The sequence below is a fragment of the Myripristis murdjan genome, chromosome 17 (assembly GCF_902150065.1).
Source record: "Myripristis murdjan chromosome 17, fMyrMur1.1, whole genome shotgun sequence".
In the NCBI taxonomy this organism is placed as follows: domain Eukaryota; kingdom Metazoa; phylum Chordata; class Actinopteri; order Holocentriformes; family Holocentridae; genus Myripristis; species Myripristis murdjan.
This window is the reverse complement of record NC_043996.1, coordinates 21,562,462-21,588,426: the sequence shown is the minus strand read 5'-3', so window position 1 is coordinate 21,588,426 and position 25,965 is coordinate 21,562,462. Positions and strand designations below refer to the sequence as shown.

The following is a 25,965-nucleotide window of genomic DNA, read 5'->3' as shown; positions in this document are numbered from 1 at the left end:
GTGAAAACACCCATATGTAGATAAATTCAGTCTCATAATTTGCAGGCCATGGAAACTTGCCAGCATCCAAACCAAACCCAAACCCAAACAGACACTATGTGGACAAAAGTATTGGGACACACTTCTTAATCACTGAATTCAGGTGTTTCATTCAGTCCCGTTGCCTCAGGTGTATAAAATCAAGCAGCTTGCCATGCAGTCTGCCTTTCTAAACATTTGTGAAAGAATGGCTCATTCTAAAGAGCTCACTGAATTTGAATGTGGTGCTGTAATAGTTGTGTGATAGGATGCCCCCAACAGGTCAGTTCAACAAATTTATTCCCTCCTGCTATGGCGGATCCCAGCACGGGCACATTGGGCACGTGCCCAGGGTCCTGGCAGCCAGTCAGGGTCATTGGCCATTCTTGGCCAAGAGTGTATTTTTTTTTTTTTTCATGAAAATAAATGTGGGCCCCCATCAAACACCAATCCCTCATAATTTACGTCTTTTTTGTACAAAAAAATGTTTTAGCAAAAATGTTTCTCAGTCAAGCCAAGGTCACGCGTCAATCACGTGGTGGGTCACGTCATTTGACCTGGATACACAATTTACATCGTTAACGTTAGACATGCATTTGACAACATGGAGAAGCCACGACACGGGTTCGCAAAAACGTACATAGCGATAATAATATATAATAACATATTATTCTGGGTTGAGTTGAGTGTGTAAAATTAATTATACAGGGCCCTCAGCGTTCGTGCCCAGGGTCTGGGTTTGTGTTAATCTGTCTATGCCCTCCTGGATAGTCCACCATCAACTGTAAGTGGTATTACTTGACCACGCCGAGCATTGAGGCACATAGTGCGTAAAAGTCACCAATGCTCTGCTGATTCAATAACTGCAGAGCCCCAAAACTCCTCTGGCATTAACGTCAGCACAAAAACGGTGTGCTGGGAGCTTCGTGGCATGAGTTTCCATGGCCGAGCAGCAGCATGCAAGCCTTACATCACCGAGCACAACGCCAAGCATCGGATGGAGTGGTGTAAAGCACGCCGCCATTGGACTGTGGAAATGTGTTCTGTGCAGCAACTATTTACGCTTCTTTATCTGGCGTTCTGATGGACAAGTCTGGGTTTGGTGAATGCCAGAAGAACGTTCCCTGCCTGACTGCACTGTGCCAACTGTAAAGTTTGGTGGAGGAGGGATAACGCTATGGGCTTGTTTTTCTGAGGTTGGCCTCGGCCCTTTAGCTCCACTGAAGGGAAATCTTAATGCTTCATCTCACCAAGACATTTTGGACAATTCTCTGCTTCCAACTTTGTGGGAACAGTTTGGGGAAGGCCCTTTTATGTCCCAGCATGACTGAGCCGCAGTGCACAAAGCAAGCTCCATAAAGGCATGGTTGGCTGAATTTGGTGTGGAAGAACTTGACTGGCCCGCACAGAGCCCTGATCTCAACCCCATCCAACACCTTTGGGATGAACTAGAACAGAGATTGTGAGCCAGACCCTCTCGCCCAACATCAGTGTCTGACCTCACTAATGTTCTTCTGGATGAACAGGCAAAAATTCCCACAGACACACTCCAAAATCTTATCGAAAGTCTCCCCAGAAGAATGCAAGCTGTTATAGCTGCAAAGAGAGGACCAACTCCATATTACTACCTATGGGTTTAGAATGAGATGTAATAAAAGCTCCTGTAGGTGTAATGTGCAGGGTGGCCCAATACTTTTGTCCATATAATGAATGTGATTGTTCTTAAATGAAGAGGAGATAGAGGAAGGACTTCCTATGCAACTGAAAATAGCTGTGGCAGACTTTAATGATGGAACAATTAATCCACCACAAGCCCCAGTATTATAAACGCCAGAACAATGTTATTACAGTTTTGTATTTCTCTTTAGTTTTTATTTTAATTTTGGTTTTGCATGTTTCAGTTTAGTTTCTATTGTTTAACAATGTTTACCTTTTGTTTACGTTTTATTATTTTCAATATTTCCTCCTGTTTTTTTTTTTCATTATAATTTGGAGCGTGTATAATTTAAGAAGTTCAGAAAAGGTATTACAATGAAAGCACAACACTTTGTGAAGGCAGTCAGTCTCAATAAACATCAGCACCAATGCCTCCTCATGCTTGTTATGTTGACAAATTTGACCAAACTGACAAAGACTAAAACTGAAGACATTTTTAGAGGCTATACTTTATTTTATCTTAGTTAGTTTTTGGTCAGTAAGAACACAGAATGATATCTTTTAGTTTTTTTTTTTTTTCTAAAGTCTAGTTGTAATTTTGATTTCAGTTAAGTAATTTTTTCACACCTAGTTTTAGTTTTTATTTTAGTTTTTGTTAATTATAATAACCTTGCTGAAGAAATTATGATAACTAGTCAATGTGCTGGTAAATTACCCCATCACCTCCAGCTGCTGTGAGGCTGGCGACCCCTGCTGGCCATTCACTGTCTGTGTCGACAGGGTTATGAAATTTCTCTTCTCTCCACGACGCGTAAAGACACTGACTAATAACTTAACCACATAACTGGTTTTGTTAATATAGTCCCTGCTGTTGTAAATGGATAATGTTTAATTATTTCCATTACCCTGACGTTATTTCCACAGCTGCAGAGCTCGGCACGCATGCGCACTGCGGTCAGGACTTACCCCAACATGGCGCTGGAAAGCAACAGTCTGTCGTTATAGTCAACTAGCTAACCAGCCACCTTTCTGCCTTCAAACTGACTTCATTACACCTTTAAGCGACTTAGTGGACACATTTGAGGTGTCATTCAGTCCCAGCGGTTAAAGTTAGTGTTGTTTGATTTGCGGGTTCAGCCGGGAAAATGAATTACTCCACCAAGGTGGTCCAAGTGACGAATGTGTCACCGAGCACCACATCCGAGCAGATGAGAATGCTGTTCGGCTTTCTGGGAACCATCGAGGAGCTCAAGTTGTTTCCTCCAGAGTAAGTTTAACATCACGTCGAGGTAGCCACACAATTTAATGGTTGATATTAATATTAATTAATGCGGTGGAAATGTAAGCCCTCTTTGCTGAAGTGTTAGCTATCTCCAGCTAGCTAACCCCAGTCTAATGAACGGACACCGCATCTGTGTGTTACATCACCAAGGTAACAACTGAAACTAGGTAAAGGCACACAAAGGTGACCCTGTTGTAGTAATTTTAGAGTAGTTTCAGGAATTATCAAGCATGTATATAATCAGTTATTCTTGTTAAGTGTGGATAATGCAATCAGTACTTACAACATTTTAATGTAGCTAATTATTCCCACTTTTATTATTTTACTCATTGTAAGTGTTCTTAATAGATTGATTGATTGGTAGATGGGATTTATTAATCCCAAACTGGAAAGTCATTGTGTCACAGCAGCAGGTTGACCGGACATTGCACAGGAACAATAGTAGACTACATAATATACACCCATCAACACTAAACTAACAACAAGTAAGAAGATAAATGAAGTGCATCAACTCAAGCAATACAACAACAAGCTTTGCATACCCTACAAGAATAATACATTAAAATATTTGTAGAATATTTATGGACCTTTCACCTGTGACGCTTTGCAGTATTCACTGTTCAGACTGATTTTACTGAGTTTAGCTATTAATCTAATTTGGTGCTTGAGATAGTGAAGTAATAGTTGTTTTCTTTCCATTTAAGGGGCTGATTCCTAATGAGCTATGAGCTGAAAGTCAGCCAGGAAGCTCTAGGTCAAATAGTCAAACGGATTCAGATATCTTAGGCCTGTGATGATCATTTACAGTCAGAGTGGCATTATCACCCGTGGCTGTGGGTGTCCATGCTTACTTTGTATAGTGGGTGAATTCAAGATCAGGATCAACTTTATTGTCCCACAAAGTGAGAAATTTGTCATGGGCTCTTCACCCTTGCCACAGCCATTAAAAAGACAGCATTTGGCATCATACATTCAACACCAAACATAAAACAGCGACAGTCAGTCGTAATGACTAATTTCACGAAAGTTTTAAAAGAGATTTATTTATTTATTTATTTATCCCTTATTTTACCAGGAAGGTCCCATTGGGACACAATGTCTCTTCTTCCAGGGAGTCCTGGTCAAAATGGCAGCATAAAAAAGTTTCAAACACAGAAGGACACCAATTACACATAGACACACAGAGGGGTACCATTACACAAAGACAAAGGCTGACAAGACAATACAGGCTAATCCAGGGCTAGGATCACCAGCACTAAGCAGAGGAAAAAAAAAAAAAAAAAAAAAAAAAAATCAACAGCATGTTGTAAGTGGCCTATATCAGAATGACATTGTTCTGTAAGGACAGTATTTAACAGACTTTTAAAAATATGAATTGTAGGTAGGGAATCTAAGTTAAGAAGGCTTTGCAGCTCATTCCATGCATGTGGTGCATAGGCATGGAAGGCAGATTTCCCCAACTCTGTCCGTGGAAAAGGAGTTTGAAGAAGAAGCTTATTTGAAGAACGTGTATTATACACTACTCACAAAAAGTTAGGGATATTTGGCTTTTTGGTGAAATTTATAGAAAACGGAAAATGTTCACGCTACAGTGATATTATATCATGAAAGTAGGGCATTTAAGTAGAAGCATACACTGGTGATTTCCTCATCTCAAACAATTTCTTGAAACAAAAGCCAACAACAGTGGTGGATATACCACAGCAAAAAATGTCAGTGTCAATAACTTGTCATGTGCCCTTGAGCATCAATTACAGCTTGACTACGACGTCTCATGCTGTTCACAAGTCGACTTATTGTCTGCTGAGGCATGGCATCCAACTCTTCTTGAAGGGCGGCCCTCAGGACATTGAGGTTCTGGGGTACAGAGCTCCGAGCCTCTACACGGCGACTCAGCTGATCCCATAGGTTTTCTATGGGATTCAGGTCTGGAGAAAGTGCAGGCCACTCCATTTGAGGTACCCCAGTCTCCAGCAGCCATTCCCTAATGATACGACCTCGATGAGCTGGAGCATCAAACACCTGATATGAATTTTGCCGTTAAACTCCTTGTTAGAGAACAAAAGTGCAAAAAGTACTGAAACACTGAACAGTTGGACATGTGCATTCAAAAGTTTACAGAAGGTCACATTAAGTTCACCTGTAAAGGTTATAATGCATTTTAGGTTCATCCTGAAATTTCACCTGAAAGCCGAATATCCCTAACTTTTTGTGAGTAGTGTATGTTTGATGACGGATGGATAACAGGCTGCATATGTAATGGGGTAATTTGAACATTAAGGCTTTAGCTATAAAAATTAAAAGATGTATTCTCCTTCTCAGATACAGTGAGGTCCATTCAACCTTTTATTTAAGATAAATAAAATGAGCTGCTCAATACCAGTGCAAACGTGCAAAAGGAGATCACAAGACAGTGCCTACCTTAGCTTATTTGCCATTATTTAAGAGCTTAATAGACACAGGATTCTCACAGTATCACGAGTGTACTGCATCACACCGTCAAAGCAGAAAATAAAACAAAGTTGCTGTGTTTCTGTTGACTGTCTGCCTTGTCGGCTTTGTTTGATGTATTGCTCTTATTTCCCGACAGCGATTCTCCTATGCCAGTGACATCCCGGGTGTGCTTTGTGAAGTTCCAGGAGCCAGAGTCTGTTGGAGTGTCTCAACATTTGACTAACACCGTCTTTGTGGACAGAGCGCTGATTGTGGTCCCGTTTGCTGAAGGTTGGTGTCATACTTACTCCCATGTATGAGTGGCCATTGTTGATTGAATGAAGTAATGCTTGAATAGTGGGGTGTCGGTGAACATCTAAAGCAGTAAAACGGATTTTCACTATCCCACTTGTAGATTGACAACAGTCCACTTTGGTCAACTCATGATATGTACTTATTAAGCTAATTTTGTGAATGTCATCATTAATGCCACTCCCTCCTGTTGTGTATATCCCATGGCAGAAGTGTTGAAAACAGGCCTCTGAACTCAGATCCTTGGTATACTGTGACACTGCAGTCCATATTCTTTTTCACAAGTCGAGTTCAACACTTGTGATGGAACGGATTTAACTTGATCGGTAAAGCACATTTCTAGTGGCATGTCTCTGCCTAAAGCAATGGTTTTATTTTGGGAAAAGCACAGTATACCAAAGTCTGCTTTACGGACTAGGATTTGTACATTCCCAAGCTGTGGGCGCTGCAGACACTTCAAAGTTCAGAAATAAATTTGTGTAAACGCTTAATCATGCATTTTATTTTCTCCCCCATATTGGACTATCCTCTGTTAAACTTCTCTCTGTTATTTGTGTGTGTGTGATTTTTGTAGTGGAGAAGGCAAAAGCAGCCCCCTCGTTGATGGCTGAAAGTGGTCCTCTGCCTGCCAACAGGGGATTGTAGACATTTGCAAAGGCCAGCAAGCATTTCAAGCCCCACCCCTCTCTTTTTGTGTCCTCTATTCTTTCTCTGCCTTGTCTTTCTTTCTTTCTCATTCTCTCTTTTTTAGGTATTTTAGTGGATGGTATGAAATAGATCAGATATCAGAGGCATAGCCTTTGAATAGGGCTGTGTCTGTATTATTTTTGCAACACCCTTGAACGCTGCTCATCCATCTATTTGATGGATGAAGTCATGTTCTCTAAGAATGCCTAAATCGATTGTAGAAATAAAGATTTGCAAGACAATTATTTATTGTGGACAGGTGGCAAAAAGCATAATGGTAATGCATAACGCTGTGCAGCATGATTGGGTGTTGATGATCAGACTTGGTCTCAATACAAGTGGTAAGAAGAGTACACACAGCACTGGCCAGCTACACTGCACACACTAACTAGCATGAGCTCATTTTGGGACGTGACAAGGGGAACACTGGTCGAGAATTCATTTGATTCACATTCCTGCTACTGTTACACCCAAATTACTGTCTCATGTTAATTATACTGCATCTAGTCAACAGTTGTCTTAGATACCCATCGGACATGACACAATGTTAGTACAATACTCTCTCTTTAACAGTGGTCTTTTTTGTTGTTGTGTTTTACAGTTCTTTTTCCTGGCTCAGCCAGTCCTGTATACCAGGCCCTGCTGAAAAAACCACCCAACAGTTTTGTCTCCTGCAGCAAATTCTCTCTCCAGTGTGCCCTTTTTTAAATGTTGTCATTGTTGTGTGTCCATATTTAGGATGTGTCTTTTGTGAAAGAATTGTTTCTTTAGGGGTGGATTAATTTTAATGTCTTTTTTTTTCTTTTCCTTTTGGGGATACTATTGAGGTGTGAACTGTCCAATTTGGGCCATTTTTATATAATCAAAGGCAAATTACAAATAAACGTAATTATTATTTTTTTTTGATTGGACATATTGACAAATTAATTGTCAGCCTCTACATAATTTAGGTTAATTGCAGAGCAGTGACAGGTAAGGTTACTTGAAAATTGATGTACAGCAGACACACTACCTACCCTGAATTCTGTAATTGTTATTTAGTGTATATCCTCTGACAATTGTTTTTGGTAAGTAGAAACTGATAGTCTGTATAGTTTTCTTGCCAAATCCCTGAAATTCTCTTTGTTCTGTGTATCTCGATTTTTCTCTGTGTGCTTTTAGTAGCGAAGCCGCCAACGTGAGTCGCTTGTTTCAGTAAACGTCTATATGAAAATTGAGGGCACACCCAACTGGAGAAGCAGCTGTGCTTGCTAACGTTTGGTTCATGACTTAAAAAACATGTTCAGGTGATATATTCTTGGCAGTGTTCATTGGAGTAGTGTGATATATTCGAGCATTAGTTATGCGACTGCATTGATGATTAAATGAATTAAGGGAACTCTTCTCAGATCTAGAAGGTAACCATGTTGAGATGAATTTAATTTGAAGAAATGAAGTGTGAAGTTTTTCTTTTTTCCCAAAATGTCTGCTCTGTAGTTGATGTTTGTGTGAACATTGTCTTCCTTTCCTAATGCCTGTTTCGTTTTCCTGTAGGCTCTATTCCAGATGAGGCTAAAGCTTTGTCACTGCTGGCGCCAGCAAATGCTGTTGCAGGAATTCTGCCCGGAGGAGGACTTCTTCCAACACCCAATCCGATGCCCAATCCACCAGTAAGATTTCAAATTCTATGAACAAGAGAAACCTGCTAGTTTTGTTCTTAACTGTATCATGGAACTTGACTTTAGAAGCTACTGTTTTCTTTAACTGGTCTGGTATATCATTTTGTGGCATTTAAAACTGCACTTACTAATTGTCAGCTTGTTTACAATTACCCACACTTATATAAAAACTTAAAGACGCCAGAAGTGTATGCTACTTTGCCAGAAAAGTAATTATATGAGATTTTATTCTCATGACTATGATTTGCTGCTGGCATATAGTAGCAGGGACACAGTGTCATTTTACTTTTAATCATAAAATGTCTTGAAATATAGTCTCCCCCTGCATGCTCTTGGTCGGCCCTCGGGTCTCCTCTCAGTTGGACCTCCCTCTCCACAGGGAGGTGCTTGAAGGGCATTCTAATTATATGTGTTAGGTGCCTGAACCACCTCAACTAGCTTTTTTTCAACATCGAGGTGCAGCGGCTCCACTTTGAGCTGCTCCCAGATGTCTGAGCTCCTCACCCTAACCCTAAGGGTGAGCCCGGCCACTCTTCAAACAAAGATAATTTCAGCTGCGACATCATTCTTTCGGTCACTGACCGAAGCTCATGAGCATATGTGAAGTTTGGAACAAAGATTGACCAGTAAATCGAGAGCTTTGCCTTCAGGCTTGGCTCATTTTTTACCACAGTGGTCGACCTCTTAACTGTGCCCGCTGGCCCAGTTTTTTTTTGTCGATTTTTCCAGCTCCATTTTCCCCTCATTTGTGGACAAGAACCTGAGGTACTTGAACTCCTCTACTTTGGGCAATAACCTAATCCCAACTCGGAGGGTACAATCCACCTCTTTCCTACAGAGAAACATGGCCTCAAACTGTGAGGTGGTTACGCTCACTCTCTGCTGCCAACCATCCCAATCCATGCTGCAGGCCAGAGCTTAATGAAGCCAGCAGGACCATGTCAAGTTCAAGTTCAAATTCAATTTATTTAGAGCCCAATATCACTGTTTGCAGACTCAAAGGGCTTTGCATGCCAGCATGTTTACAACAAACAGGACGACACCCACTGACTTTAATCCTCATAGTGGGAAAAAAGCAGAGACACAACTCTGTGCTCACCATACTGGACACCCTCCAATCCCAGACTGTGCCCCGAAGCACTGTCCATGAAAATCACAAACAGAACTGGTGACAAAACACAGCCTTAGCAGACTCCTGCACCCACTGGTAATCAACTTGACAAGAATGTGGCCACAACTCTCATTCTGGTTAAGTCAAGGCAAGTCAAGTTAAGTTAAGTCAAGGACTGAATGGCTCACAGTGGAGGCTGCAGCACGCCTCACTCCCATAGCCTCTGTAGCCTCAACAGACCAGTTATAAGCCTTCTCCAAATCACACATTGTCCCCCCTGAATCCATATTTTGACAATTGTCTGGAGTTTCCCAGGCATAAGCTTTCCCAGGGAGGCTGAACAGAATGAAACAGCTGACGGTTGACATGCACACACCTTCGATGCCTGTGTGAAAGGAAGCAAAGTGGCACTAGTCTCGTATGTAAACTGGAAGCCTCGGGATCATGGAAAGATATGAATCAAGAAAATGTCTGAGAAATTTAACTTCCTCTGACAGCCCCAAGATCTCTCTCGGGAGGGAGGTTTTCTTACCACAACTACCTCTGTCTGGTTCCCTCACTAGCTAGTGAGTATAATATCAGCACAACTGGATTTCAGTTTCTCTTCTTGTGCCCTGATTCACTTAGGCCAAGCTGCCAGTCAGAGTTTCCTCCACCCAGCGTCCTCTGCCACTCATTCACCACACTGAATTTGGCTTTTATGTGTCAGGGCCTTTGAAAGTGGGAACCACCATTCCTGTCTGCCACTCCATGGGCACGGTCCCCAACATCTGCGTGACACTGAAGAGATGTGTCAGCCGCGACAGCCCAACATTCAAGAACACTCAAGATTTAAGCATTTGGACTTTACTGCTGAAGCATCGAAGCCCAAATGTTTAAAATGGCGATCACATGAATGAGTGGATAAGCATTTGTAACCAGTGCTCCAGGCAGAACACAGAGACTGGTATAGGTCTTTTACATGTTTTTGTGTTTGTTATCTGTATTCCAGATGGGAGGAAACCCTTTTGGTGGTCCCAACATGGATGCAATGGCCGCCTTTGGATTCCCAGGACCCAATATGAATCCCCAGGTGAGAGCTTTTCTTGAATGACGTTTTATTTTTCCCCCACAGTATTCACAATTATGTATTCATATACAGTAAGTGTTTTTTTTTCTCTCTCCAAAAACTGTACCTTATCTTCTTACTGTTTTCTTCCAGGCTGCGGATCAGCTATTGAAGTTCATGACAGATCCAAAGTAAGTCCCTATAAAGAGGCTCTCCAGACATGAGTAAAACAGCGGTTGAGCACAGTGTAAATACTTAGAAAGAAAAAAAACATTAAAAGTGTTGCTTTAGTAAGCATTGTAGTCTTTAAGCTGCTTTAGTCTACCAAGAAAAGCACACCTCAGCAATGTACATAACAACAAATTTAAATTCTAACCTTTTCTGAGTCAAGTATACCAATCATTGTTTTGTAAACCATTTTGGTTAATGCATGGCTCTGTGGATATGGGGTTCGATTCCCACCACTAGGGCAAACTTTGCTAAAAATAATAGTCACGACACTGTCGGGCACATTGAATAAAATATCCACCAAATGACATGTAATAAGCACTGGGCTGTTTTTTAATTAATGTCCCCTTCTTCAGACTGAACCCCATGGCTGCAAGCATGGCTATGAATCCGGGCCTGAAGGCTGACTCATCTAATAAAGAGATTGAAGAGGCCATGAAGAGAGTCAGAGAGGCCCAGTCGCTGATCTCTGCTGCCATTGAGCCTGGAAGTGAGTGGACAAAGCTTTGGGGTGTTTCAGCCCCGCCTCTCTGTGTTATGTTATTTATTTATTTGTTATTTGTTTTTTGTGTGTGTTATGTGTTGTTATTTAATCCTTTTTATTTCATTTTTATTGCAGGGCATTTTCTCTACTTTTTGTCAACATGCAAATGTATATAATGTTTGATTACAGCTATTTGAAGATTTGTAACCATTGTATGAGATGTTCTGTGTTGAGAGGCTATTTTAATTGCTTTTTGGGTTTGACTGATTGAGCCTTCATTTGTTGTGCTGGATCATATTGGAGAGCAGCACTCCCTGCAGACTGAGGTTTGTAGTCCTCCAGTGGAAAAACCTGAGGAAATCAGAATCATGATGGAAAAAACAGCAAATTTAAGCCCCAACTTGAAAATAACTGGACTTATTCTTTATGTTCATTTAATTCTGTACCTGGGTGATAACTAAATGTATATTTTTTTTTGTCCTGCAGATAAGGAAAGCAAAAAGAAGCACTCTCGATCCCGGTCCAGGTCCAGGAGGAGGAGGTCCAGATCACGTTCAAGACACAGGTGATTATTCACTGTCGATGAACTCAGCAGCTGAAATGAAAAAAAGCTTTGTGCACGTTGAGAAAGAAATAAAATGCATTCTATGGTTGCAGGAGATCCAGGAGCAGATCGAGGCGCCGATCGAGCTCCAGAAGCAGGAGGCGCTCCAAGAGTCCACGCAGGAGAAGGTCCCATTCCAGAGACCGAAGGCGATCTCGGAGCAAATCCAGGTGCCTATCAGTGTAAAAGCCAAACCCCAAACCTTCCCCCCTTTATCAGCAAGAACTTTCCTGTTCATCAGCACTTTCATAGCCCACGATAAAATCTTATTATAATGCAGTGCATATAATAAAGTAACAGCTTAAGATCTGACAGTGCACCTTTGAGATCTTAAAACAGTGTTTTGTTCACAGAGATAGGAAAAAAGATGATTCAGGGCGAAGAAGATCCAAAACGCCACCGAAAAGCTACAGCACAACCAGGAGGTCTCGCAGTGTTAGTCGGTGAGTAGAGTTTGGGTCCCGGTCTGTTTAGGTGGAAGCCAATTGAATGTACTCTTAATGTAACCTTATTAATTTAAGTTTGTGTCCTGTTTTGCTATTCAGGAGACGCAGGAGAAGTCGCAGTGGCAGCCGATCTCCCAGAAAGTCCCCAAAAAGGAGAGGCTCCAGGTCTCCATCTCCTCGAAGGTTGGTCTTTTTACAAGAAATATACTTGTGAAAATCACTAGCAGATTATTTCGCATGTCCACACAGCCATGAGAGTATAGCCTGAGATGGCTATAGTGTTAAATTATTATTTTTCTGTGTGGGTGTATGGAAACAAATTCCCAGCTAGAATTTTCTTCCTTTACTGTTCAGACACAAGAAGGAGAAGAAAAGGGACAAGGACAGGGAAAGGGACCGCAGGAGTGAGAAAGACCGCAGTCGCGAGGAACGGGAGCGCTCCACCAGCAAGAAGAAGAGAAGTAAAGACAAGGAGAGAGAGCGGGAGAGGAAATCTGACGGAGATAAAGGAGATGTGAAGGTTGGCATATTTTCTCTATTTTTTTAAATGTGCAGTTAAGATTGGAGTTCTGCTGTAAGCCCAGCTGCATGACTGTGCACTTAAAAATGTCAGCTGTTTCTGCTCTCTGCTACAGATCACCAGGGATTATGACGAAGAGGAGCAAGGCTATGACAGCGAGAAGGAGAGAGAAGACAGGAAGGATTCTGACGACTCCGCCATGTCGCCGCACTCAGTTGAAGGTAACGGTACAGCACGACCAATTAAACAGGCTAAGGTTAACGGTGCTGACGATCACCATGAAGAAGATATGGATGTCAGCGACTGAGTGCCATCCTGCTTTGTGCCTCACCCAAACGGGCACCATACTCCAGCCCGCATTATCCCTCCATTTTGGTTGTGAACATGTTATGTAATAGAATTTTTTTTTTTCTCTTTTCCCACTTGGGAAAATCTCAAATGTGAAGTGTGCTTGAAATGTATTGTTGTTTCTCACAAAAACCTAGTCTATTCTTTGACATTCTCACAGTTGCAGGACTGTGGGTCATTTTTGCCTAGGGTTAGTCTGACCTAACCATGCTGACATTTAGCTCTATTCTTCACATTGCTTTGAAGTACCCAATTCCCCTTTCCCTCCACAGATGTAAACTAGTAAAACTGGAAATAGGTTTGCTTTTCTTTGAGCTTGTGTTGTCAGATTTTGTTTTTTTTTTTTTTCCACTTACTATATCCCTGTTTATGTTGATGTATGTTGAGTATTGTGGTGCAGCTCTGCAGCCTTGTTCCCCAGCTTCCTCAAGATGCAGTTACTATATCAAATGCTTATTGTCATTTGAAAGTTTGGAATGTTTTATATAATAAAATCTATTTGGGGAAACAGTTCTTTTTTTGTCTCTGTGGTGGGTTGGTCATCTTGAATACCACCTCAAGTATGTGGAAGCCTTATTAAGTTGTTTTTTTTTATTATTATTACTGTACTTGAACAGAAACAGTTGAAACATGGTGCTGGTGCTTTATTTAAAGGGATGTCAAGTAGGTAAACTTGCAATACATAGTAGCTGAAGCCAGAGACTCTCAAGGGGTCAAATTATTTCCCATCATGATACATCTCAAGAGGTCAAATTATTTCCCATCTTGACAGTTTTGAGATATCCTGCGATATCAACTTCACAGCTTAATTACTCCTCGGTTCAAAAGAGAGAGAGAAAAAAAGGAAAAACAAACTGTAAAATGAGAAACAATATACAGACTACTGTTGAGGAGAGATCTTGAAAGCAGTAAAAAGTATTTGAAAATGTTAGCGTTACAATTTTCAGTTTCTTTTCCTTTGCAGTGTAGATAGCAAGATGTCTGCAGATATATAACATGTTTTGGGTATAGATATATAGATGACCCAACTGGCCAATATAGCTATAGCATGCGTTAAATATACTTAATATCAGTGCAGTATTAAAGTAGAACATTTTTCCTGATACCCCGTCTGGGTTTACACTCTCTCTTTCACACACAAACATACAAACAACCCTTGATACAGTACAATTACTCGCTCACACACAACACATAATTCATACCGTCATGACACACAAATGGGAGACAGCCAGGAGGTAATGTGAGCTAACCTGAAAATACAGGACTCTACATCCTGTACTGGAAAAAGGCTTGGTTATCGAACTGTAAGAATGTAGTTTTAGGCCAAACTTTCTCCCAGCTGGTTAAAAAACATTCTTAAGTACTGGAAATGTATTGCTACACAGTGTTACTCCTTTGAGTGTATATTGTACATCATTTAGACATGAATATTGAGTTCAGTTCCATGATATAACTATATTTCAGACATTTCTTATTTTGTCAGTTATAGTGAATTATTTACAAATGACGTGTCAGTGCAGTTTGGAGAGAACTGTGGTGCAATGAGAAAAAACACTGGTCAGTCCTCAGAGAGCAAGGGGTTGACTAGATGTAGTTGATAAAACAAAACAAACAAACAAACAAACAAACAAAAAACAAAAAAAGAGTCCGAGCTGCAACCTCTCTGACAACTTTCCCAGGAGAAGACAGCTTCACGAAGCGGTGGATGAGCTGTTCAGCTCCTGAACAGCAAGCAAAGATATAATTATTTCATAAAATATGGTTGCGGTGCGCTGTAACATTTGTTTGCATTGATTTGCTTTGTATCATCTACAAAATGAACGACTGGTCAGGAGATCAGTTCCCTTTTTAGCAGACCACATATATAGAGTTAAAACAACACTGGATTCCTTTTTCTTTCTTTCTTTCTTTTTTTTTTTAAACTTATTAGCTGGTCGTTTCCTCACACAGAGTAAATCTCTGTCAGTTCTATGCAGCTGGGACTTCAAAGCGTTTACAATATGCTAGCTAGGTCAGAGGTCAGGGAAGCGGCTGGGATCTTCTTTGTATTCGGCTGGTATGGAGAAAATTGACTCTTCGAATTCGTCGTAGCGGAATTCCTGAAATGTGACAGTTGCTGTGATAGTGGGGAAGACTGGGATGTCTGAGGAGGAGAAAACAAAGGAGAAAACAGCTATTAGTTGGCGAATGTTTTCTTCAAGCATGCTCACAAGCGGCACAACTGTTTGTCCACATCCTGCACATACCGAGTTTAACTGGAAAGCCAGGTGGAAGCTTCATTTGAACAAATTCTCTGAGTTTGTTGAAGTGTTTGAAAGGAGCGATGACCTCCAAAACATTTAGTAACCTGGAAGCAGAGGAAATAATAATGAGTGTCAGTTATTCCCTTTGACAAACATCCTTTACTTACATCCAAGTTAAAGTACAAAAGCTCCACAACAAGAACCAAAAATAGCTCCAGCTGCAATATGAGCTCTTGAGCTCTTCAGAAATGCATCATGACACACACACACACACACACACACACACACACACACACACACACACACACACACACACACACACACACACACACACGGGTCATGACAGTGTTTTTCACTCCTTGTCCTCTGGACCAAAAGTAACGCTGGTTTTCTATCATAACAGAATGAAACTGGATTCAGCTTTCTTTCCAGGTGTAAAATAGTCTCTTGTTAGACAGCTAGACTATAAACTAGTAGGTTTCTCGGTTCCTAAGGATTAGGACTGAAAATCTCGCAGCTATTAATGTGGTAATAATGATAGTAATAATGATAATCTGGTGTTCGCACACAACCCTGGCTCTGTAAGTAGGAAACAAAAAAAGAGGCTCGGACCAGGCCACACAACACAATTTCAGACAATCAGCAACAGTTTGTGCTCGTGCACGGCACAGGGGGGATTGGGGGGAGGCAATGTGAATGAGAGGGGCAGCAAACCTGGCAGCTGATTTCAAATATCAACAATCTTTCTCTAGAATGGCTAACTCCACCTAAAGACTCTAAATCTGCTAAAAAGAACAATTTAACTACATTTGCTACAGTTAACGACAGTTAAACTTCTTAGCATTTAAAAAAAATATATGGCATAGGTCTTTGTGTCATAAAGTACTCACTAAATAAGTAAAAAAGCAAAAATCAATAATAAGACATCAGTCATAATAGAAGGGAAGGCTTTTATTGCCACGTCCATTCAGGCTCACTGATAAGGACAGACACCAAATAAGCTATGTAACACGAATATTTTTTAGAGTGCGTCTTCCATCATAAGATAAAAACTCATCTCTTCAAGAAATACGTCATAAGCTCCCATCAATCACAGCTCCTCTCCTGTGCGCTGAGAGATGCTCTTATCTTGGACAACAGATGATTGTCCTTGAACTTCTCCATCGCTTTATCACGATGTGTTTACAGGAATACAGAGAGAAATGTTCAAACTGTTGATGAGGTTAGCGGATGTCATGGAGAGTTGCAGTGTAACAGCATTATAGATGAGGGGAAAACACTCTGTTATACCTTTCCCACATATTTCTAAGACGCATTATCTGTCAACAAATGTACATGATAGAGGTATGTGTTTGTATACACAAATCACAATGTGATCTATGAATGTGAGCTGACTGGGCAACTATAGTGCACGACACTAAGATAAAGCCACCATGAGAAAAAAAAAAAAAAAAAAAAAAAGTACTAGCCAGGGCAGCACGAAATAAAGTCTGTTAAAGTTTTGTTAAACTTCAAGTAGGACTGTGATTTACACTTTGTCCATTCATATGTGTTCAATACATTTCCATTTCCGTCACCTCACAAACAGACCGCTTGTGCAGCTTTGGCGCAAGCTTCCAACAGAAGTACAGCCGACATGTGGGGGGTGTACACGAGATGTTCATGCATGCAAAACACTGCAACTTTGCTGTCATGTGGCAAAGCAGCTGATCTTTTCATGACCGAGTCTGCGGCTGCAATGTGAAATTAGCGCAGCCTTATTGTGTTCACCTAGCCCAATTACCCAATTTGAATCATTTCATCTCTGCATCACTGCTTTTCCAAGATCCCAAGTGTATCCAAACTTCAGCCGAGATCAGTGTGTGCAGAGAGCTTTGTGAGTAGATCTGAGGGAAGAGCGGATGTACTTACGACTCGATGCCTAGAGGGAAATCCTGGCTCATGGCTACAGTAGCTTTGAAGTTCTTCTTGCTTTCCTTGCACACAAGCTCTCTTCCAAGATGAGGTGGCCTGAAGGTGGAAAGAAAAGGCAGACAAACACACAAAGACATCACTTTTCATAATCCTCGGTGGTTCTCATGGATTTAGGACTCAGCACTTATGCAGCATTTCTCATAACCACCCTCAATACACTTCTAATTATGTCCAAGACTGATGAAATTGTATAACACACAAGATGCTTACTTTCCATGCTCTGCATTGATGTATTCTTCCCAGGAAATGGTGTTGGGGGCTGGGGCTGTGAGGGACTGCCTCCTTACAGGCTGGAGACCAAAAAAACAAAAAACAATCTGTCATTACATCACCATCATTACCTCAGCATCATTAAATATTCACCACAAAACACCGAATTCTCCTCCTCATTATTTCTCCCGATCCTCCGTCTCACCTCAAAATTCTGCTCGCTGATACTGCCTCCTTTACTCAAGCTCTCCATGATGGCTTTGTTCCTCAAGATGTCCTCTTCACTGAGGTGCTCCCGCCGCTTCCGGGACTCCAGCACCAGACCGTTCACTGCATAGAAGTCAGCCAGGAAGTTCCCGACCCGCTCCTGGAGAGAAAACAGGGAGACGCTGGGTTAATCTCGCTCATGCCATCTGACTTAGAGCAGCAGCTTGTTCAAAACGAGATTATACCTAGTGTCAAAAATGCAAAGCTGCAAAAATAGTGATATGGTCCTTTAAAGTGCAGCTAAGTGTACTCACTAGATTTACTATAGACTGAAGCCTGATATCCTTGTGCAGTTTCAGTTAAAAACTAGGAGGAATAAAAAACTCATTACACTCTCACCCTCATCAGCTTAATTCCCACTGAAGTTCATACCCCTGAACACAGCAACACAATGAGGTAAATTTAGGGCTTGTGTACTTGGAGTAATCGTTTGGCTACAGAATACTTGAATTATGCTGCACAAGCTGTCCAGAGAAATGTGACGGATAAATGAAGCCCTTTCTGTGATTCTGAACAACAAGGCTGCATTCGCTTCAGCTGTTTGGGACAAAGCTGAGAAGCATCTGCAGGGGCTTGTTGTGTTTGGCTGCTGTACAAATATCAGTGCAGTTTTGACTGATATGGAAAGGCAGTAATGACAGCTTAAGGAGCTTTAACCGGCTCATTTACAACCATCTTTTAAACTTAATCACAAATTATTTGTTTACATATTTCCCTTGTTTTGAAACTCTATTTTATATATATATGTCACGTTTCCTTGTTTTTTGGCCTTTTTTGGTAAAACACATTTTAAACTTTGTTTTTAGACAAAGGCTATACAGACACCAAGTATTATTACTACTCTTGTTTATTATTGTTGAACTGTTTGAAATGGGTTAGAAAGCATAACTGTTAAGTTTCAATAAAGGTTTTTGTGGCACTATATACACTACTCACAAAAAGTTAGGGATATTTGGCTTTTGGGTGAAATTTATGGAAAATGTAAAATGTTCACACTACAGTGATATTATATCATGAAAGTAGGGCATTTAAGTAGAAGCATACACTGGTGATTTCCTCATCTCAAATAATTTCTTGAAACAAAAGCCAACAACAGTGATGGATATACCACAACAAAAAATGTCAGTGTCAATAACTTGTCATGTGCCCTTGAGCATCAATTACAGCTTGACAACGACGTCTCATGCTGTTCACAAGTCGACTTATTGTCTGCTGAGGCATGGCATCCCACTCTTCTTGAAGGGCGGCCCTCAGGACATTGAGGTTCTGGTGTTCAGAGCTCTGAGCCTCTACATGGCGACTCAGCTGATCCCATAGGTTTTCTATGGGATTCAGGTCTGAGAAAGTGCAGGCCACTCCATTTGAGGTACCCCAGTCTCCAGCAGCCGTTCCCTAATGATACGACCTCGATGAGCTGGAGCATCAAACACCTGATGTGAATTTTGCCGTTAAACTCCTTGTTAGAGAACAGCAACTTGTGCAAAAAGTACTGAAACATTGAACAGTTGGACATGTGCATTCAAAAGTTTACAGAAGGTCACATTAAGTTCACCTGTAAAGGTTATAATGCATTTTAGGTTCATCCTTCACCCGAAGGATTCACCCGAAAGCCAAATATCCCTAACTTTTTGTGAGTAGTGTATAGTGAGTGTGCATCTTTTCTGTTCAATGTTATTATCCTGCAGAGCTTACAGTTTTGTCCTCTCTGAAGAGCCAGCCGATCTGACTGCGGGAGAAAGTGATGGACTTGGTGGACAGCGTGGCGGAGTAGACGTCACTGCTCATCAGGATATCCACCTCTTCTTCAGTCTCCATCTCGGACTCCTTTGAGACAAAAACAGGTGCTACTATTTTACATAATACTTAATGACAGATAACACAACGTAATGAGGAGATAGAGAGATACCGCTCCCGCACCTCGTGGTGTATTCTTTGGTACACTTTGGCCTCATTATCCAGGACCACAAAAGACTGGGAGGGTGTAGCATCTCCACTGAAAATGAAGCTAAGATCTCCGCGCTGACACTTCATGTCGGTGAAGTCTATCAGAGTGGTGTCGAGTCTGAATCAAGAGAGAGAGGGAAGATTAAGATACTGATGTTTACTGCTTATATCTCAAAGCAATCTCTACACTTGTCCCGGAGAAAAGAACAACTGCTGAATTAATCACTGGGTAAACAGACGGCTTCTCTGAACAAGTACAGTCTGTGCAGGAGAACAGCTGCCTTCGACAAAATTTAAAGCTTTACCTGATATTGATTCCCTGCTTGTAGATCTTACAAGCATCAGATGGCAGCATCCGTGACAACAAAGGCACTACGACACAGAAGACAGCCTGAATAAATTCAACTGTGACTGACAAAAACACGAGAACGACATCCTGTATGTGAGACGTTTTGCACTGACAATAAAAACTCTTAAGCAAGGCAACAGCAGGCCCATGAAGCAACTATGAAGGACTTCGCAAAATGACTTCAGATGAGCAGTTATGAGCTGCCAAAATATTGTGGTAAGATGTGAGAAAAGCACATGTAGACATTTTGTTGTATTTATGTGAAAAACCAAAACTCACCCCAGCTCTGAAAATCCCAGTGAAGCTCCAGATAAAAGTCACCAAGCTATGAAGAAAAATACAAGTGGTTCTAAATAAAGGATTTGACTGTTATTGTTGATTATTACTATTATCATCATTACTACGACTTCTACTACAACTACTACTGGAACATGATGGGCCAAAGCCATTGCACTGAACGAGGCTTTCAAAACATGCTATTTGTTAGTCTTATCGTATTTGCTAATCTGCATAAAGAAGAACAAATTTACATGTTCCTCCCAACTTACAGTAGTGTCATTAGTACATACAGTGGGTGATAGTCATTTATGCAAATCAAAGCCTGAGGGGATATTATACAGAGGACACAAAGTTCAGTTGGAGGATCCAAGCAGCTATGCATAAAAAGGTGAGGACTAAAGCCTGGAGCGGCACTGCGGTAGCATCCATGGAAGTCGGAGAGATCCTCACCTCCCTGAGAGCCTTGAGCAGTTTGGGTCTCTTGTCCGCCACACTCTCTCTGGACTGCTGCTTTAACTTCCGCAGTATTGCTGTGACTGGGGAAATGAGAAGAGCGGAAACAACTCAACTCGTGTAATACTTAAAATCACAATTACAAAAAAAATGATCAACAATATCCTGATATTGTTGATCATTTTTGCACTTCTGCAATGGATTCTCTATATTACTGCATCGATATGTAGGTACCCTTCATTTTCACATGGTGTTTTGACATCTACAACACAGTGCGCTGTGCTGGTTGGGTTTTAATAAACCGGAATGGGAATTCTGAATGAAACAGTTTTGAGTCTGCATATTTTATTAGTCTAACCAGGAGTTACGTAATATGCTGTATTTTAAGCTCTGTCAGTCAATTCTGTGAGTATAACAATCTATTTGTGACCAATGTATCGTCCGGTCCTTGCCATTACCCAGCCCTGTCAGTGTTTATCCATGCCACTCTGCTAAAACTATTATCTGTACACAAGGAAGCCTTCATTTTACATTCACCAGTTTATGCAATCCTTCGTCCCGTGCAGCTCTGCCACAAAATGACCCAAGAGTAATGAGTAATCACTTGATGATACTGGATGGACAGTTATGAGATCATCACACTGAATAACAACTGAAAGGGAAGGACCACTGAGGGATATATTGTGCTGAGAGTGGAAGGGACTGAGAGAAGTGCTGACAGTGCAGTCGCTGCAGAGGCGGCTCAGCACTGCACACTGCATATGGACAACCGGTGTGAGAGCTGCTGTCGAGCAGGAGCAAAAGGAGAGTGATGAATGATGACGACACTGACAACAATCTGCACTATCCTGCAAATAAGCTGAAAACCACGCATTTTATATAAAGTATGCATCGTTCCCTATGTGCCAATGAGGCCATCTCACTAACTGACAGCTTAGCCTCCAGCTGGGTGCTGCATGACAGCCATCCAAACAACCAAATCCAGTATGTCATTGGTGTTTTGACTTGTCTTTGGGTGTCCTTGCTGACAGTGTGGATGTGGCCGCGCTCCTCTTTGCCACCCTGCTTCCCCATCACCCCTCACCGTGTGACCTTCCCACAGCTAAACTCATGGTCCCAGTCCCAAGGCAGCCTGCCTGTCACAGCAGGCGTGGAGAGTGGAAATGCATACTAACAAGGCTCGCGATCATTTCTTTACCTAACAGATGTCCCAGAATAAATCATAGCAACTGTAAGAGGACAATGACAGGTATTCACACAATTACCTAAGTGAGAATAAAAGTGACAACAATTAGTCGGCTCAGTCGCAAAAACTTCTGCCTGCCTAAACGCTGACCTTTATCTCTCACTATCAAAAGAGCAAACGACTGAAGGTATCTAGTCCAGGAAAAGAGAATGAAAGCCGCAATTAGTCAACTAGACAAAATCTACACTGCACATCCCATCTAAAAATAAAACACACAATAATGAATTCAGCCCTCAGCCAGCAGCTGGTGCCTTTCACATGTCATTCGACTCATTTCATCGGCTGTCAGATCTAAAAGCAGTAGCATCATTAAGCAGGGTAGAGACCCAGTGGTAAGCTCTGGGCTTCCTAACACTAAGCCACCGTTCAGGCTCCGTTCCAGCCCATCTGGACGACGAGTGCTCAGAGAAAATCCCCACCTTTAGCTTTTTAGCTGGACCGACCATCAGAGAGCGATCTCAGACAGGCTTTCAATGAGAAAATGACTCGTAACAAGTTCAAACAATCAAGGGCAGGGCATGACTGAATTTACTGCGCCCGTTTCAAGTATTTATCCACCATGACAATTTAATACGTTGTGGCGTTACAAACTGAATTCAAAATTGGTCAAATTAGGATTTATGTCACTGATCTGCATGAAATAACTCATAAAATCAAAGTGGGTTTTTTTGTAATAAAAAATTAATTAAAAATGAAAAGCTGGAATGTTTTAAATCAGTAAATAGCCAACGCTCTTGAAGTGACAAAATTAATCTGCATGTCCTTGAGATGACTCCACAATTCAATGACCAATCTGCGGCCGCTTCAATGATTCAAACATGAATGCATATGTTAAAATGTAAAGAGGTCCTACTGGAGACAGCGTCAATGACAGAAAGACTGGGACAAAATCCATAAAAAAAACAGAGGTGCCAAGCTTATGCATTTGTGTGTGTGTGTGTGTGTGTGTGTGTGTGTGTGTGTGTGTGTATATAAATATATATTAGATATATAAAATTGAACTCTCTTTCAAAGAAGCTATCTCTATTTCATTTATAAATATGAAAATAAACTCTAAAAGGAGATTTTTACTTTATCATTATAGGGTTCACTGTGCTTTCAGGCTGCAGCACGAAATGCAAGTCAAGCAGGTCGAACACTTAATGAGCAACAGCAAAACCCTCAAGTGGAAAATCAAGTTGGAAAACCTTGAACTAAATTTGAAGGGGTGGCAGGGGGCAACATGAGATGAAATAAAACTGCAATAAGAAATGACCCTGTTTATGTGCCCAAGTTGTAACATAACCAGTCATGAAATACCAACACTGATTAATAAAAAAAAAAAAAAAAGACAAGCATTAGTGATACCCAAGAGACAGCTATTCAACGCTGCGCAATTTGAGAGAGAAATGTTACTCACTCATTTGCCTGTCACCATAGCTGATGGCTTCTGCTAGAGGACTCCAGCCTTGCGCATTCTTTATCTTTACAGGTGCATTATGGGCCAGAAGCAGGAGGGCACATTCTGAAACAACAAACCACACACACACACTCAAGACAGGCTTCAACTTCAGTGAGTATAATCATTCCGGGAAGTTTCTAGGTTGGCACTTGCAAGTCCATTGGTTTTAATTATTTCTTACATTTTGAATTGTTGGGCTGTTTTTTCCCCCACTGACAGCTAGGTATATTTAAAAAATGTGTATTGTCTAGTGCACATTTTCTGTTACTAGTCCAATACCCCCCACCTGGTGTAAAAGGACTGTCTGCTAAAATGCAACTAATTTATGGCGTATTATACCTGAACCCACCACACATTTCACTGTAGTTGCTGTTTTGACCAAATGGCCAAAACATTTTTAAAGTGGAAATAACTCAGTGGAGAAGAATCGGACTAGAAGATGTCAATGTTTTACTAAACTACTTATCGTCACAAAATAATGCCTCATAAACGGCATACATCTCATTCAGAGCAATCAGAGGAACCTGTGGGTTTCCTCTGGCATCTTTCTTGCAGAATATCAACACTGCAGAGGTCAGATAGGACGCACTGAGTGAGGCAGAGGCGTGGAGGCTTTGACCTCAAGAAGGAGGAGAGGCGGGGATTTGCAGACGGGTAAAACTGTGAGGCTTGCACGGATGCCAAACCCACTCCGAGACGCAAGGCCACGCAGCACAGAATATGTCGAGTAATTTCCAGAGCTCAAACAGAGATTTGTAAATTAAACATCAGAGAAGCCAATCTGCTCAACGGCTTCGACAGTGAATGAATAAATAAATAAATACCACAAGCTTACAGACTGGACATTAACAGGCCGCCTCCAACAAGTTCAAAACATTGCACTGGACATAATGTTCAAACTTTACCTTTGTGGCCCAGCATCACAGCTAGGTGAAGAGGTGTGTTTCCTGAAAAGAGAGCAACCAAGAGACAGAGGAAAAGAGAGGGAGAGAGAGAGAAGGGTTATGTCCTGAATACAAGCAAATAACAGCAATAAAATGCATTAGTGAATGGGGTCAGAGCTACCAAATACACTACACAACTGGGGCAAGAAAGGAGACAGCTGTCCTCTCACCGTGCACATCCTTCTGAGAGATGCTGTGGGTCCTGATGAGAGAGGACAGCCGCCGCACGTCGCCCTTGAACACGCACTCATGCACGGGGAACTCCAGGTTCTCATTAGTCAAAATTATTGGGTTCTTGTTGTTGTCGTCGACAATGGTGCCCACTGACGAGTTGGCGTTGAGGTTGTTTGCATTGATGTTGTTGGACAGCTGTTGCTGCTGCAGCGCCAGGGGTTTTATTGATTTCTGAAAAGCCTTGTTTGATCTGAAAGTGTTGCTGGTGCCGTTGGGGATCGTCCCGTTTGAAGACTCATCGTAAGTGTCCATTATATCTTCATTTTTGTTGGGTTTGTTGTGGTCCTTTCGCATGGTGCGGATCTTCTCCCCTGTCATGACTGACCACCAAGCTAACTAGCCGGATATGTGTTGGTGACAACGCCGAGCAGCCTGATAAAGATGTGTTACAGATATGTTTGAATGCCTCGCAGGTGTGATTTAAAAGTTAGCGAGCAAGCACTTCAAGATCTCATTAGCTGAACGCTAGCTGGTAAATCAAATATACACCTGCTGGCTAACTCTTGAGCCAATGTTAGCCGCTAGCCAATGTTAGCCAACAATAACAAAAAAAATGAATATGGTGGGTGCGGTGTTGAAAACAGAAAACACAGGACTACACAAGACTATACAACGCACTCACACACACACACGGAGCGAGCCAGCTAAGAAAACAAACGGACAGCAGACGCTTACATCGTTGTCTCTGCTCTTGCTCATTGGATGTAGGCTACGTTTCAAAATGGGACCGATTCCGTTTGCTTTGCGGCAAAATTCAGATGGTACAGAAAAAAGCTAGCTAACTAACTAGCTAGCTAGCGATAGACGCCGAATCTCGCGAGAATACGTAACCACCCGCGTGGTCGCGTAACCCACGACGTTGTCTTACAGGTGGCTGCCAGTATATTGAATATGTGTTAGTTGTTTTTTTGGTAATTTACAGAATAATTTCACAAAAAAATTAGATAGAGATTTCATGCTAACAAAGACTGATGTCTTACTCATGTTTAACAATCTCAATTTTTCAGCAGATGAAGCCTATCTGATTAATTTGATTATTATTTTGGCTAAATATTAGATCCATAAAATGATTAATTTTACATTTTCCAATTTTAAAACATATTTGACTGCTATTGAAAATGTAAAAGTCAATTTTACTCCAATAAGTTAGCAGACCCTTAAGTTTTTTTCTTTCCTTCCTTCCTTCTTACTGTCTTTCTTTCTCTTTCTTTTTCGTTCTTTTACCTACATTTTGTTATATGTTGTTCCTTGTAATTTATATGTATCTTATTTTATACTGACTATACTTTTTCTAATGATAAATGTACGTAACATGTATACTTCATGTACTTGACCAGAATTTAATCAAATAAAGGAGAGAAAAAAAATAAGATTGGAGCCAGCACATATCACTGCTGTCATCAGTGCATTTTGCGGTGTCATCTAAAAGATCCGTAACATTAGATAAGCACTGCCAAACATGTGTTGTTGGCTATCACTTGGCTGCTGAGGAAATGCACAATTTTTGTAAGACTGCAAACACCACATGCTGTATAGCAAAACCCAA

At 41.2% G+C, this 25,965-nt stretch overlaps 2 protein-coding genes across 3 annotated transcripts; one reads left to right on the top strand and one right to left on the bottom strand.

Moving 5' to 3' along the window:
• The first annotated feature begins 2,819 nt into the window (after positions 1–2,819).
• On the top strand, positions 2,820–12,898 carry LOC115374652 (serine/arginine-rich splicing factor 11-like). Of its 2 annotated transcripts, XM_030073659.1 has the most exons (12): positions 2,820–2,941; positions 5,547–5,680; positions 7,922–8,037; positions 10,149–10,229; positions 10,359–10,396; positions 10,790–10,923; positions 11,404–11,482; positions 11,575–11,691; positions 11,875–11,964; positions 12,067–12,150; positions 12,322–12,487; positions 12,603–12,898. In XM_030073659.1, exons 1-12 carry the CDS (start codon positions 2,820–2,822, stop codon positions 12,792–12,794), a joined length of 1,353 nt encoding a protein of 450 aa, XP_029929519.1. In that variant the 3' UTR covers positions 12,795–12,898. The 2 variants fall into 2 exon arrangements, with proteins under 2 accessions (XP_029929519.1, XP_029929520.1); XM_030073660.1 differs by lacking the exon at positions 2,820–2,941 and having other exon boundaries at positions 5,566–7,674; positions 12,603–12,794.
• A 566-nt stretch (positions 12,899–13,464) lies between these two features.
• On the bottom strand, positions 13,465–25,231 carry LOC115374651 (ankyrin repeat domain-containing protein 13C-like). The gene is made up of 14 exons (XM_030073658.1): positions 25,095–25,231; positions 24,356–24,791; positions 24,147–24,188; positions 23,200–23,304; positions 20,552–20,637; positions 20,102–20,147; positions 19,779–19,845; positions 19,447–19,591; positions 19,222–19,353; positions 17,468–17,629; positions 17,263–17,342; positions 16,990–17,088; positions 15,082–15,182; positions 13,465–14,978 (listed from the first exon to the last, which is right to left on the bottom strand). Exons 2-14 carry the CDS (start codon positions 24,735–24,737, stop codon positions 14,848–14,850), a joined length of 1,578 nt encoding a protein of 525 aa, XP_029929518.1. The 5' UTR covers positions 24,738–24,791; positions 25,095–25,231; the 3' UTR covers positions 13,465–14,847.
• Positions 25,232–25,965: the final 734 nt, after the last annotated feature.